Raw genomic sequence first — 14,063 nt, 5'->3', positions numbered from 1 at the left:
TGCATTACCCATATTGCTTAAAACCCAAATGAAAGTCCAAAAGAAGCAGAATGAAGAAGAATGAAAGCATAGAATATAGAACACCATAACTCACACCATTTAAAATATTGATGAAGCGGGCGCAGATTAGGTTTTAAAATGGTCCAGTCTACAGTAAGAGACTCTGTTAAATCTTCATGATCACTTAAAGAAGATGATATCATTTCTTCAGAACCAAAAACAGGAAAAAAGAGAATGAAAAAAACCAAAAGAATATGAATTATAGATGCATTTAAGCCTAGTTGTATAACATTAATTCCATGGTCACATTAATCAAAATGTTTTAATTCTTTCTGGAAACCTGATGCCATGTCCTGCGGACTAAAGAGGAGAGGGACCATCCAGCTTGTATAAGGTTTAAGAGCAAATTATTTTTCTTGGGGTTTTTAAGTTTATAGTTTTGGTCTTAATGCATATTTTCTCTCTGTACCATGTTGTTTACTGTGCTGCTAGCAGCTCTGAACATGGAGGTCAAGTGCTTTCTTTATCATTTTGTGGTTCATAAAATTTGGGTCAACTGTTCCTCCCCTTGTTACCCCCCACCCAGCATCTTTCTTCTCCCTCCTCCTGCTCCACCCAGCACCATGTTGGGGGCCCTCTGCGTTCCCTGAGGCACTTCTTCAAAGAAAGGTTTCATAACTCATGTATTTATTATTTATCTCCCTGTCTGTCTTTGCCAATAGGAGTACAAACAACTGAGGCTGCTCCCTGGGATATCCCCCTTTCTTCCTCCTCCTCCTCCTGCTCCTCCGCCCAGGAGCTTGCTCCTGTTTGCCCTTATATGTCCAGAGGCTCTGCAATCACAGGAAGAGGCAGTTTAAAGTTGATCTGTTATTGTTGCCGGAGACATCAACACTTTAGCACCAGCTTGGGAGGTTTGAAGTCAAAGCATGTCCTCAGCTCATACATTATCAGATAAACAATATGGTTCTGTCCAGGCAACCAGGAAACTACAAAACACAGGGAATCCCCACTTTTGTTCTGTTTGACAAGGACTGACAGTTCAATAGTTGTAGGAATGTAAGTTTGCTGATCAGTGTTTTTTAGTAATGAAAAAAGTGAATCAGAGTCTTCAATTTGATTCTCAGGAGTACTAACTATGCATTTTATTATAAAAGTGTCACAGTGAATGTTCACACATGGGATAAGATGCAGGAAGGGACCATGAGTGCTGCCAAATCTTGCCAAGGGGATGGACTCAATGGCTTCCGTCCATTTTCCAACCTGTTTAGTAATGTTCTCACTTTTCCTCAAGCCCCCCCCCCCCTCCTCATCCGTTCCTCTAACAAAGCCTGGAAGTAGCCGAGACCCACATCTCCCTCTCTGTTTTCTTAATCGTTTTCCTTTAGCCTTTTTTTTTTTTTTTAAATCTTTTACAAAGCACACTATTGATCCCACCTCCAACCAAACAAATAAAAGCACAAGGACACGCACACGAGCTTTGCACCAAATGCACTCATCTTCCGGTTCATATTTCCAAAGGATTTATATCCAAACATGGTCATGCTTATTGTTTTTGTTTTATATTCAACACATGCTATTTAATTAAACAAAGATATCTATGACATGTTATTTATTTATTTTTATATGACAGCAACAAGTCCAATTTCCTTTAGCCAAGCAAGCAGCACAAAACTATTTTAATGTATTTAAGAGTCTCCTGGTTCCATGATAGGAGCTGTGGTTCATTTTCCTGAAAGCATTAATGTCTTTTTGCCATTGGCTGTGACATCTGCGTAATGGAAAGAATTGAGCCATATGACACAGAGGGATTTTTAGTGTAAATATTGCCTAATTCTGTAGTTTTAGCAAAGCAATATTTAAGAAACACCTTTAAAAAATTGTCAAGACGAGCACACCATCGTCTGCGTAACGTGTTTGTGCAAGTATTTATATGATAAATCTAACCCAAAGGATCTAGATTTGTTTTTTTTTTTAAATTAGCCATGCAACATAAAACACCAAAGCATTACTTCTAAAGCAATCTAAAAATAGAAATAAACATGGAAGACACCACTTAAGGAAATGCTTGATGCATAGAAAGATTTTCACCCAACAGAAAAACATTACATTTTGTAGCAAGTCCTAACAGTTCAAACTATATTGACTAAATGGGCCACATCCACAGACCCTTCTTAAGAAGAAATTTGTTCTTAAAACCATTTATTCAAATTACTGCAATTAAGTAGCTTTTTTTTGTATACCTGTACCCTTTGATTATTTTTTAACATTTTGTTTTTACTTGAATATATTTTGGGGGAAGTATTGTGCTTCATTAGATTAAAAAAGCATCAAGTACTGAGGAAAAAATAAAGCACTAAAAGCCAAAATGACAAGGTCAAAGCTTTCTGTCTGCAACATGAAACTGAGCAGTAGTTTGACTCTGACAAGACAAGATGGTCAGTATCACACAACAAATCAAAATCACAATCAGCTTTATTGGCCAAGTACGCTTACCCAACAAGGAATTTGACTCTGTTTAGTTTTGTGCTCAATGTACAGGAATTAAATGTTAAATACAAAAAAATAAACAAAACTTGAAAAAAAAAGAGATAGTAATATATTCAGGTAAAAGTCAGTATGCATTGATAGTATGGTTGCATGATGTGCAAAGGAAAAAATGCTTACTAGAAATTATCAGAAGTTTAGAATATGTAAAGGTGTGAGCAAATTTGAATGAGCTAAAAAAGATAATTTAAGATTGTTGATGAGTGCAAATGTGCATAAGAAGTTAAGCATTTTATTACAGAGGGCCTTCTTGTTGTATTTGAGTTACAGTGAATGGATCCATTACTTACAGCATTTGAATACAGAAGATAGATTAAATTAGTCATTAGTACAGTAAATAGATTAATTTGTGCGAATATGCAAATGAGGTGAGGCATTTAACCGCAGTGATTTAAGTTACAATTAATACATCAATTGGTGCAATGTGGATATGATGTGAGGCTTTTACCACAGTGAGTTTTCTTACAGAATTTGAGATGCAGTAAAGCAGTAAGAGACAGAGTAACTATGTGACTGTTGAGTGGTCATCAGAGAATATCTGTGACTGTTGAGTGGTCAACAGAGAATATCTGTGACTGTTGAGTGGTCATCAGAGAATATCTGTGACTGTTGAGTGGTCAACAGAGAATATCTGTGACTGTTGAGTGGTTGTCAGAGTGACTTTATGACTGTTGAATAGTTGAATGGTCATCAGAGTGACTGTGTGACAGCGAGAGAATGTTACATTTTACTCTAAGTCACTCCAATATAAACAACCTGGTTTCTTATTTTTACTGCTTATAGTGGAAAAATCATATTTACTGTAAAAACTCCTTAGCAATCAAAACTAGCTACTCAGCACTTTGAGTAAATTTTGAATGATCTACATTTTACTTTTACTTGAGAACATTTATATACTTGTAATTTTATTTCTACTTTAATACATTTTAACTGAAGTACCTTTACTTTTACAAGGGTATGATAATCATGTACTTCTTCCACTATCTTGACATTCAACAAAGATTTCATATATTGGATTTGCACTCTTAAGCACATATGAATGCTCTTATGTTGGGGGAAAGGATTAGTTTTGCACTCCAATGTGCTAAATTAAAGATAGAGTGTATTATATTATGTTTAGTTTAACTGCAAATTTTTAATCAATTTATCAATTTTCTATTATTGAATGATATATAAAATACATTATTCAATGTATAATAAAAATGTATATTATGTAACCAAAGTCAGACCTGGGGAATCAGCATATGTTTTTCTCTCGTCCCCTGTAATATCAAACTCCACAGCACATTGTAGCTGATTAGGCGTGGCTCTTAATCTTATCAGTGAAAATCCAAACAGTCCTCCTGTCATCAAAGAAATGCCTCCCCTCCATCATCCTGCAAAAAGTTGTTCTCTTATCTGCCCCAAGCCAACCTTGAAGATTACCCTCCTCCTTCTCAGTGTTTCCTTCTGTGAAACTGTTTGATGTGAAGGAAACTCAGATCATAGTTCACTGTTGTGGAGCCTCTATTAACTGTCTTTCTGTAGCTCCTCTGTGAACCCGAGGCTGCCCTGACAGTGAGGTAACTTTCCGCTTGTTTTTGAGTTATTCATGACCTCTGAGCCCTTTCCCCTCTCTCCATCACCCCCCTTCAGTCTCCATTTCTCCTCCCTCGTCTCCTGCTCATTTTATTATTGACGGATTTCCTGCACAGGCGTTTTCATCCATGTGTCTGTGCAGCTTTGCAGGATGCATCCAGAACAGTGTGAGTGTGTATGTGGAGTAGTTCCTGCACATCTGTCGCCTACATTTCTCTCACTCGGGGCGGGGTGAAGGTTGTTTTTCACCACTATGCAGGGGAAGGTGTCTCCCATCTACAACGATCAATTTGCTTCCTTCCTCTCTGGTGCTCATAACACACTCTCAGGCAGCAAGCCAGAAGCTTCCGGACACTGTTGTGGAGCATTTATTAATGCCCATTTACCTGAACTGGCCAGCTCAGCAATGACACAGTTTCCCCTTAAATATCACTGCATCTTTTATCTTGACAAATTTAGAAAGTATGGTGGCCCTGGGGGTTACCATATGAGAAACTCAAAAAACATCCCAGTAACTTTTCATAGAATGTAACATGTCACAAAACAATGACAATTCACAAAACAAAATGAGGGATCAGGGAACAAAGAGTTTCACAAAACACAGAGATCCTGGATACCAATGGGATGACTTGGATGAGCGATGAAGGAATGCAGGGCTAGGCTGGACCTGGACACCAATGAGATGTAATGGAGGTGGCTGGGGTGGAGGAAGGTTGCCTCTGACCCAGCTCTTCCAGTTGAACACTGAAAAATGCTGTTCATAAGCTGTTGGACTATTTGCCCACCAGTCTTTCAAAAAGTGGAAAATCTTGTTCCGTCACGGATTGTGAACAGCTGACGAAGAGTGCTCCTTTTATCCATTTTCATGGTACTATCACATGTTATCAATTAACCTGCTTACCTGTGGAACATTTCAGGTGCTTTTTGAGCGTAACACAGCTTTAGCAGTCTTTTCTTGCTCCTGTTCCAACTTTTTTTGGCAAATGTTATAGGCATTAGAATGTATTTCCATAAAACAATGAAGTTTACCAGTTTAACATAAATTAGCTTGTCTTTGTGTGTCCCAATTTTTTTGGAATTGGGGTTTGCAAAAGCAATGTTTCTCAAAATGCATTATTAAAAAAACTTAAAATCACACAAAGCAATAGTTGAACTTTTAAAGGGTTATTCCACTCAACATCTTAAAGTTCAGATGAGGTGAAAGTTTAAAGAAAATGTTTTTCTGTTTTTGTTTCTTTGCAGGGAAATGCCAGTATTTTGCATCCTAAACACACAGTTTTTTTTATTTAACCTTTTCAAGTGACTTAAACATACTTTAGGCCTACCATAAGTAAAGCTTTAGAAATCCTGAGCCAAATACCCCCCCTCCCATCACCCCCCTCCCCCACCCCCACACCGATAAGATAGAATCTTAATGATGAGGGCGCCGCTTGTTTATCCAACAATACGCTGGTCGTCCAGCTTCCTCTCATTCCGTTTCCTCGTCCTGGAGAGGGCCGAAGGGGAGGAAAGCGTTGGTGGGGGAAGTCTGAAGCTCTTACCCCTGGACAGCCAGGCACGTACCGTGTCTCCCTGAGGGTCCTCCCATATATTTTCTCAGCGTGGCACAAAAACATACTATGCTTTCCTGCCATTACTTTGCTCAGAGCAATGGGGGTTTACAAAAACTAATAGTCCACTAAAAATACCTGAAGCCCGGGGCCTTGGCCAGGGGCTTTTCCTGCACTGCTTCCAGTGTGCGCGTGGGCCATTGAGGAAAGAGGAAACGAGCAGGTCTGGTTGTATGAGGGCTTCCTGCACGACGTTATAAAGAGTCCCCTCCCTGCAGTCTGTGCTCACAGTGCTGATCAGAAACAGTGGAGGCTTTGGATGAGACCCTGCTTCACATCTCTGTAGACTGAGCCAAAGGGGTTTGAAGGCAACACGGTGAACGTCATATCTCGTCCCTGCTGGTCGGGGTGAGTTGGAGGAAGATTTCCTTCCTATTTCTGCATTTTAGCCTGACTTGATTTTGTTCTTAAATGATTTATCCACAAATTTTGATTCAAAATGCTTACAATTGGACCAAAAAGAGGTCAAACGTTGCATTTTGCCTTGATATGCTGTTCTTAAAATCTGTTTGTACTTAGGAACACAGTAACTCATTTAAATTCCTTATACCATGCAGGTACGAGTAGGGAGCTGGTCTCGCCTAACAGATGTGTCTGGGACACTCCTGTTTATTTATTCTTTCATTTACATATAGGTAAGGCTTTATTGTGCATCATGATATGATTTCAGTTTGTGCACTGCTTGCTTGTTTCACTCATTTGTAAAAATCCCTTCTTTCAGATTCAGATAATGGAAGTTTTGGAGGGATACCGTGCAGACAGAGTGCAAGAGATGAGGTCTTCTGCCCCTGTGGAGGGATATGTTAAAGAGTTCACCCGCCACTCCAATGACGTGCTGCTCAACCTGAATGAACTCCGACACCGCAACGTTCTGACTGACACCACCCTGGTTGTGGGCAATGCCCAACTGCGGGCGCACTATGCTGTGCTTGTGGCTTGCAGGTTGGTGGAAGAAAAAAACAATAAATCAACACAAAATAGTCCCACAAAATAATCATGTCTTTCCTGTTTTTTCATTGCTTTGTTTCCCATTACTATTTCTGCATTTCCTGAATTGTTTATATATCACTGTGATTGATTAATTTAATTTTTGGTCTCTCCTCTCAGTGGGTTCTTCTACTCGCTGTACTCCCGCCGCATGCTCCTTCATGGGCGTGGTAGCAGCGGGGAGCAGACCGTCTCCCTCCCTGACACCTTGGACCCATCCAGTGTCTCCCTGCTGCTTGACTTCATGTACACTTCCCGCCTCCCTTTGACGCCCAGCACTGTCCCCAGGGTGCTCGCTGTGGCAACCTACCTGCAAATGGACCACGTGGCCGATACCTGCAGGGAATTCATGCAGCTGCACTGGTGAGGCAATAAAAGGAATCTTAATTGTGCTATCTTGCATGTTTTCCCCTTGGTTTTACATAAGATCTTTATTTTTTAGCAGGGAGAACATGAGTGCAAGACACCCTCAACTGGAGCTGGACTCCAGGGCGTCAGTAGCCTCTGTTGCTCCCAAAGGAGGAGACCTTGCCAATTCAGGACCCCAGAGATTTCTTCTAACAGCAGTAGCAACAAGGTGTGAGAATTATAACTGAACAAGATTAAGTGAGTTACTTCTGCCCTGCTTTGTGTGTTTGTTTAGCTCATTACAGCACTTCCGCTGTTTCTTCTACAGAGTCCCTGCGGATGTCGGCGGTTCTCTGAAGCCAGGGGCTTTCCCAACCTGCCAGCCTGGGTCAAATGTGCTGAAAGGAGAGCGGGAGTCGCCCCTCATCAGCACCCCGACTCCATCTCCAGACAGCCCCTCACGCTCTAGCTGCCAACCAAACTCTCCTGCAGAGTCAAACACCTGCAACAAAAACCTTATGGTGGGTATGAATGAGACAAAGCTGATTAAAATTGAAAAAGATGTCTATTTAGGTAGGGATTTTTTGGTTTTATGACGCTTTGAAACTTTAATTTACATTTAATTAAAATAATTAATTGTGTTTCTCCAGAGTGAGACCAAAGCCACACCAGATCCAAAGGCTTGCAACTGGAAAAAATACAAGTATATTGTCCTCAACCCGCTGTGTGCATCCACCACGGTGAAGGAGGAGGTGGTGGAGGAAGTACAAAGGCATGCATCACCCATGGGTGGCAGGACATTGAAAGCAGCAACTACAGAGGCGTGGTCTGGAGAAGTGCCTGGTCAGATTGATAGGTAAACAAAGACAATTTTCCCACATAAGAAAAATTGAATGTTTTTTATTTAGCTAAGTGCATCCAGGATGCATCCAGTTTTGCTAGACTATTCATTATGCAGTCATTCCTAGTCAAAACTAAACTACAGCAGTATTTTAAAATGTGCAAATTTTTGCAGTGACCGTAGGAAACCCCCCTAAGGGGGCCCCATCTGATAGCACTCACTCATGCCATTGTAAATGACTAATTCCTGCTTGTCTAGTCGGGTTGGGGGGTCATTTAAATAACATAAATTCCACTAGCACAACATAGTGGATGCTGGAAATAAATGAAATGTTGCTTAAGATTCCAAAAGACTTAAGAATAAACATTGGATATCCGTGTAGCTGCTCTTACTTGCTCATCCATGTTTATGGGCAGTATCAAATATCTGCATTATTATTCTCCCTGTTCAAAACAAATACTCTGAATATCAATAATTCTGATAGAATTTTTCTGATGAAAACCTAATTTCAACTCTTTACCAGGCGTAGTTTTAGTTTTGGATATCTTCATCAGAAAATTATTCTAAATATTTTGAATTAAATTTGAATATAATACATTTCTAAAATTATTTCTGGTAAAAACTGGATTGTAGACATCTAAAATGTTCCCTATTTTTTATAATGACAATTTCAGATACTTGAAATTTAAAGCTTATTACACATGAATGGCAAAATGGATTCATCATTTGACCGAGGAAGAATGGCTTTGTGGATACTTCATATGACAGTTGTGAACATCTATAATTAGGATTCTTACTGATGAAAATACAGCTTTATTATGTTTAACTACATGCCTTATGTCTGTTTCAGACAGGGGCAGGCCTCCTGCTACGAGGGTTCTGGCCGAGCCCCTCCCCTCGGGCCACTCCCCTCTGAGCCTCCCCCTCAAAAAGAAGGAACAGGTACAAACCAAACCCCTTCCACATTTCAGATACTTCACGTTTTGAAGTCTAAGCTCTATTCAAAGTGTTGTTTGTATCCTCAGTCATCAGTCACCCCACTGACCCTGAAGCTCCCAACCAACATGTGATCAAGCGTGAGAACTACTATGTGCCCTTCTGTTATTCTGGAAACCTTCATGTAACCAAGACTGTCTGCTCAGGTGAGGCTTTGATAAAACATTTCCCTGTCCTCTATATTGAATGAAAACCAGAACTTGACATTGACCTATGCCCCAGCAGGTGATAAACCCTACCGGTGTAACGTGTGTGGTGCCCAGTTTAACCGCCCAGCCAATCTGAAGACTCATTCTCGCATCCACTCAGGAGAGAAGCCGTACCGCTGTGACACCTGTGGAGCTCGATTTGTGCAGGTGAGGGTTAACTGAATGTTTGAGACCAGGAAAGGATATTAAAATGCAATTGTCCATAAAAGAGGTTTCATAAATACAAGCAGACATTTTCAGTGCTTCTCTTGTCCTTAAAAAAACATCCTTTAGATGTCTGTAAAGGGTAGGTCTGGGCAATTAATCGCAAAAATTGCAATATGGTCTGCTGCAATATTCAAATCCCAGAGTGTGCAATATTTTTTTAAGTGAAATCTGTGCCAAAATACTAGTTTACACCTCTTTTTTTGCCGCAGAGATGTTATGCATTCCATATCATGCAGTCATTCAAGTGACATTTTTTTAGACTAGTCTGCAAAAATTCCTGCTTTCTTCATTTTTGTACATTTTTCTTATTGAATATGAGAATGACATAAAAATAACCACACCCTTCAATACAAAAGTTCATATTAAATTTGCAGTATGAGTCAAGATCAGCACAACAAGTTTTGGAAGTAACATAAGATGAGGAACTTCAGAAATAATCGCATATCAAATTGCAATTGCAATATTGGGGGAAAAAATAGCAATTAGATTATTTCCCCAAATTGTTCAGGCCTAGTAATGGGTAATTAATGTCAGTTACCTGACAGTTTAAAGAAAACTAAAAAAATGAGGAAGTTAAGTTAGTTGGAAAACTACCAAATGTGGATCTTAAGCCCTTTTCTAACCCACAGCTGCTGGAGGGAAGACAGAGCAGCTGTGGTCCTTTAAAATAGATCAGCTGGATAAGAAGTGAAAATAGAGATGGAATGTTTTAAAAAGGAGCGTGCATCCTCTTTTTGGGGACAACTGCCCCCTGCATGAAAACATCAACTTTTTTGTCATTGGGTGTATACACACTTACTGTATCAGTATGGCTAAACTTTCTCGAATGTTGTATACAAGATGGTTATTTTGCTCATCAGGCGTAACATGAACTTTTTTCAAACTATTTGAATACAAATGTATATTCTAAATGCCAACAAATAAGAATATTTGTGCAAAAATGATGAAGTTCAACTTAGACATAAAAAAAGCATCCTTTAGAGCAGTGCTTTTTTATGTAAACATTTAGGGCATAAGCCCTGAGAGCCACCCTCTCGCTCCAAACATGATCCAGCGTGATTTTTTACATCCTCCTAAAAGGTCAGTTTGATATCAGGCATATAGCATTAGTTCAGGCAGACCACAGAGTCAAGCGCTGCTATATATTTGAGATCAGCTGATCTCACACAAGCCCGAATCAGCTGACAGCCATCTGATTCACTCTAAGGATGCTGTTTGCTAATTGCACTCATGCTGCCATATTTAAACTGCTCTAGCCTGGCTATGCTTCGCTGCTCCCTCTGCAAGCTCTTTTTTACAACCCTCCTCCACCCCAGCTCCTCCTCTATGCTATATCTGACTTAATCAATGTCATTCTGTTGTCATTGATCTCTGCTCTGCTCTGGGGTTATTACTGCTTCTCTCCCCGCCTCAGGCTTCCCCTGTAGGCACAGGAAGAGTACAAATGTGTGCCATCCATGCTTAATGCTTTTGTAGGCTTGTGGAAGGGCACGAAGTCCCGGAACAGCCGCACCACTAAATATAAAATAACAGCAATAAGAGCAGATAAATAACTTCTAATTAAGAGAAAAATGTAGCATACTTCAGGGTCTCTGCACACTTTTTATCTTCAAATTTAAAGGTTTTTAAGTCCATTTACAGAAAAAACACTGCTTTTTGGAATTCATTTTGATATCAATGGCTTTGCTCAATTTGCTGTTGTTCAGGATATGTAAATCTATCTAAAAGATGTTGTCAGTGCTGTTTATTGACACCTGAAGTCATTTCTAACTGCCATCTTAAATTAAAGATCTCTAACAAACACAAGTAAGACTTTCTGACCCTACATTTTAAAGTAAAAAATTTTGAACTTCTTTTTGTTTGTTTGTTACCAGGTTGCCCATCTCAGGGCCCATGTCCTGATCCACACTGGGGAGAAACCATACCCCTGCCACACCTGCGGGACCCGCTTCCGCCACCTCCAAACCCTGAAGAGCCACTTGCGCATTCACACCGGAGAGAAGCCCTACACTGTGGGTCCACATGACTAACAGCAACACAACATTCAGCACTTGTGTTGTAACTCCTCAGCTGATTGGTTGTCTTTTTATGTTTCAGTGTGAGAAGTGTGACCTTCACTTCCGCCACAAGAGCCAGCTGCGTCTGCACCTGCGGCAGAAACACGGAGCAGTCACCAACACCAAGATCCGCTACAAGGTCCTGACTGAGCCGTACCAGGCTCTGCTGCAGGCCTGCTGAGGAGGTCTGACCTTTGTAACAGCATTATGGTCAGAAAATACCTTAAAAACATATCAGTTATCAAGACAGTGTGAAAATTTGCTAATATATTCTGCTAATCCTGGAAAAAGGTGCTTCAACATAAGGTGCTAATGTTAAACAGACTGGAGTGTTTATAGAACAGGGTGCCAATTTGAATTTTTTTCTGAAATTGGTGTGTCATTGGTTGGGATTAGAGCCAACAAAAATTCAATTAAGACCACAGAAATGGTGGGGTGTCTTTTCTGAGATGGAGATAATGTTAAGTGGTTTTAAAGGTTTGTGAAGGGGTAAAGAGAAGAGGAAGCAAAATGCTGATGGAGATAATGTTAAGAAATGTGACTTTGATGGTTTGTGAAGGAGTGAAAAGCAGGGAAGGCATAAAGGAGAAGAAAGTGGAATATTGAGGGATGTGGTGCTGGATTATGGATGTGCATGTTTGAATGAAAGCAAAAGCAAGTCTTATAATGGAACAGTGACTTTTTTGTTATGCCTGGATATGCACTTAATTAGTGTTAAGTTACAGCATTTTTCCTTTTGCAAATATTTAACTGATATTTAACTTAAGCTTTAGGCCTGGGGCCTGGTCGTGAGGTGAAAGAAAGTATGAAGTGAATTCTTCTTACACAGTCCAGGCAGGCAAAGGACTTAGCCGTCTTGTAGTAAAGATTTAAGTTAAATGATATATAGTTTTCTAAAAAAAAAAAAGTAATAATGTTGAAATAAAGAGGACCGTAAGCAATCAGAGATTGAAAATGACATTGATTATGTCTTTATGTGGGTTGATTTGCTGGACAAAAATGCTATTGTACAATTTAAATTAAAACTTTTATACCAATTGGGGCTTTTGTGTTTTTGAGTCATTTAATAACATGTTTTTAAAAGTGTAGAAAAGCATCTGAAATAAGTATATCACAAAACTGGTACATGAAAGTTTAGACAAAGTGCTGAGCAGACCAAACGTATTTTTCAAGCTCATACAGCAGTGGAACTTCCCTCCTTCAGCCTCTCTCCTCCCTGGACTTCCTTCCTCTCATTACCACACTCGTTCTCCCCATGAATCACGTCTTCATCATTTTCCACATTCTGTTTTTTGTTTTTTGCTACTTTTGTGGAAACAATGAAGTGTAGGGCACCTGCTTCCTCCAGGACCACCAGCGCCGGGTACTCCTCACAAAGACACGACCAGGCGACCACACGTGTGCAAGCTTTGCCGGTGTTTCCTGGAGGTGAAGAGGTCGAACGTGGAGGGGCTGCAGACTCCTGCTGAACTCTCCCACCCTCTGTCAGCCCCCGGCTTCCTGCTCTCTGATGAGCTGTGACTAGCTGGGCTTATTGTGGGAGCTCTGAAGACAAATGTTGGAAGTTCAGTGGGACTTTCCAACATTAACCTCCTCTTTCATATGACATGAGTGTTTTTGTTTGTTACTCTTCATCAATTTCTTGGTCTGCCACCATATTTATGCAAAATAGTCACACAAAAAATTAAGAAAAAACGACTTCTTGGTCAAACACATGTAAGAGTGTCAGGGACTGAAGGAGTTCTGCAAACAATTCATGATTTTCTTAAACAGCACTTAACTTAGTCACCCTGCTAAATTTCACTACATGTTTTGGAGAAGTATTTCCTTCCTCTGGGCACATTAAAAGTATTTTAAGCTTGTGTTCCAAGTCCCTGGGGTCATATCAGGCTGTAAAAAGTTCCTCTTGATGTTATTCAATCAATGTGTGAGACATGCCAGCTATGTCACACAATATAAACAGAAATTCTCAAACAAGTCCAGTGTCTTACCACTAAGAAAAAATCTCAAAGAAAAATATAAAATGAAATAAAAACAGAACAACTAGGGTATTACATATTTTTTTCCATGTGATAAGGAGGAAAAACCCTAATATAACAACAGAAAGTTTGAAAGACTTGATTCATTGGAAGAAAAAAGGACACACTGTGCAGCCTTTTTTGTTGAGTTATTGCTAGCCTTCAGTACCAGTGACCACGCAACTATGAAAGCTAGAAGTTACAGAAATGGACTGTAAGAACAATTGGTCTTTTGGTTTTGTAAATATATAATCAAACAGATTGAAGTGTGTGCTGACTGAAGATTCTGGATATCTTGAAGTAAAAAATGATGTGCCATAGAGCTCAATCTCATAGCCACTGTTTTTACACATCCTATAAACAGTTTAATATCCTAAATTCATATGGTCGACTATATGCAGATGATCAGTTATTAATTGTACCACTCTAGAACAACATGAGGCAGTCTATCACTACACAGAATCTTTACAACAGCACAGGGCACTCTTCTAGGGTTTAAAATGTTTTAGAAACCTAAATTAAAACTTTGATGTTAATAACTTCAGGGGAAAAGCCTCTGAACCTGCATTCTGTCATTACTTTTCAGGATGTTTTTGACAAAATAACCTCTTTAACGTCAAAGTGAAAACAGATGAGACCAAAATGGTGCTTTTTGGGAATCAGAC

General features: G+C 39.7%; 1 protein-coding gene across 1 annotated transcript; it reads left to right on the top strand.

Annotated features, from left to right (window-relative positions):
- Window positions 1-5,937: 5,937 nt before the first annotated feature.
- Window positions 5,938-12,422, top strand: bcl6b (BCL6B transcription repressor). Its single transcript, XM_041778768.1, has 12 exons — window positions 5,938-6,083; window positions 6,293-6,370; window positions 6,457-6,677; window positions 6,843-7,085; window positions 7,165-7,299; window positions 7,399-7,591; window positions 7,721-7,926; window positions 8,762-8,853; window positions 8,937-9,053; window positions 9,133-9,263; window positions 11,198-11,335; window positions 11,421-12,422. The coding sequence occupies exons 3-12, from the start codon at window positions 6,466-6,468 to the stop codon at window positions 11,559-11,561; spliced, it is 1,608 nt and encodes a 535-aa protein (XP_041634702.1). The 5' UTR covers window positions 5,938-6,083; window positions 6,293-6,370; window positions 6,457-6,465; the 3' UTR covers window positions 11,562-12,422.
- Window positions 12,423-14,063: the final 1,641 nt, after the last annotated feature.

Source organism: Cheilinus undulatus, linkage group 22 (assembly GCF_018320785.1).
Source record: "Cheilinus undulatus linkage group 22, ASM1832078v1, whole genome shotgun sequence".
NCBI classification, from domain to species: domain Eukaryota; kingdom Metazoa; phylum Chordata; class Actinopteri; order Labriformes; family Labridae; genus Cheilinus; species Cheilinus undulatus.
This window is presented reverse-complemented; position numbering and strand designations above follow the sequence as displayed.

Bases quoted from the DNA above. Each gene is read 5' to 3' on its own strand.
- bcl6b (XM_041778768.1), top strand. From the start codon at position 6,466: ATGGAAGTTTTGGAGGGATACCGTGCAGACAGAGTGCAAGAGATGAGG. The intron at 6,678-6,842 runs GTTGGTGGAAGA...CTCTCCTCTCAG, and splicing joins GCTGTGCTTGTGGCTTGCAG to TGGGTTCTTCTACTCGCTGT. The intron at 7,300-7,398 runs GTGTGAGAATTA...TTTCTTCTACAG, and splicing joins CTAACAGCAGTAGCAACAAG to AGTCCCTGCGGATGTCGGCG.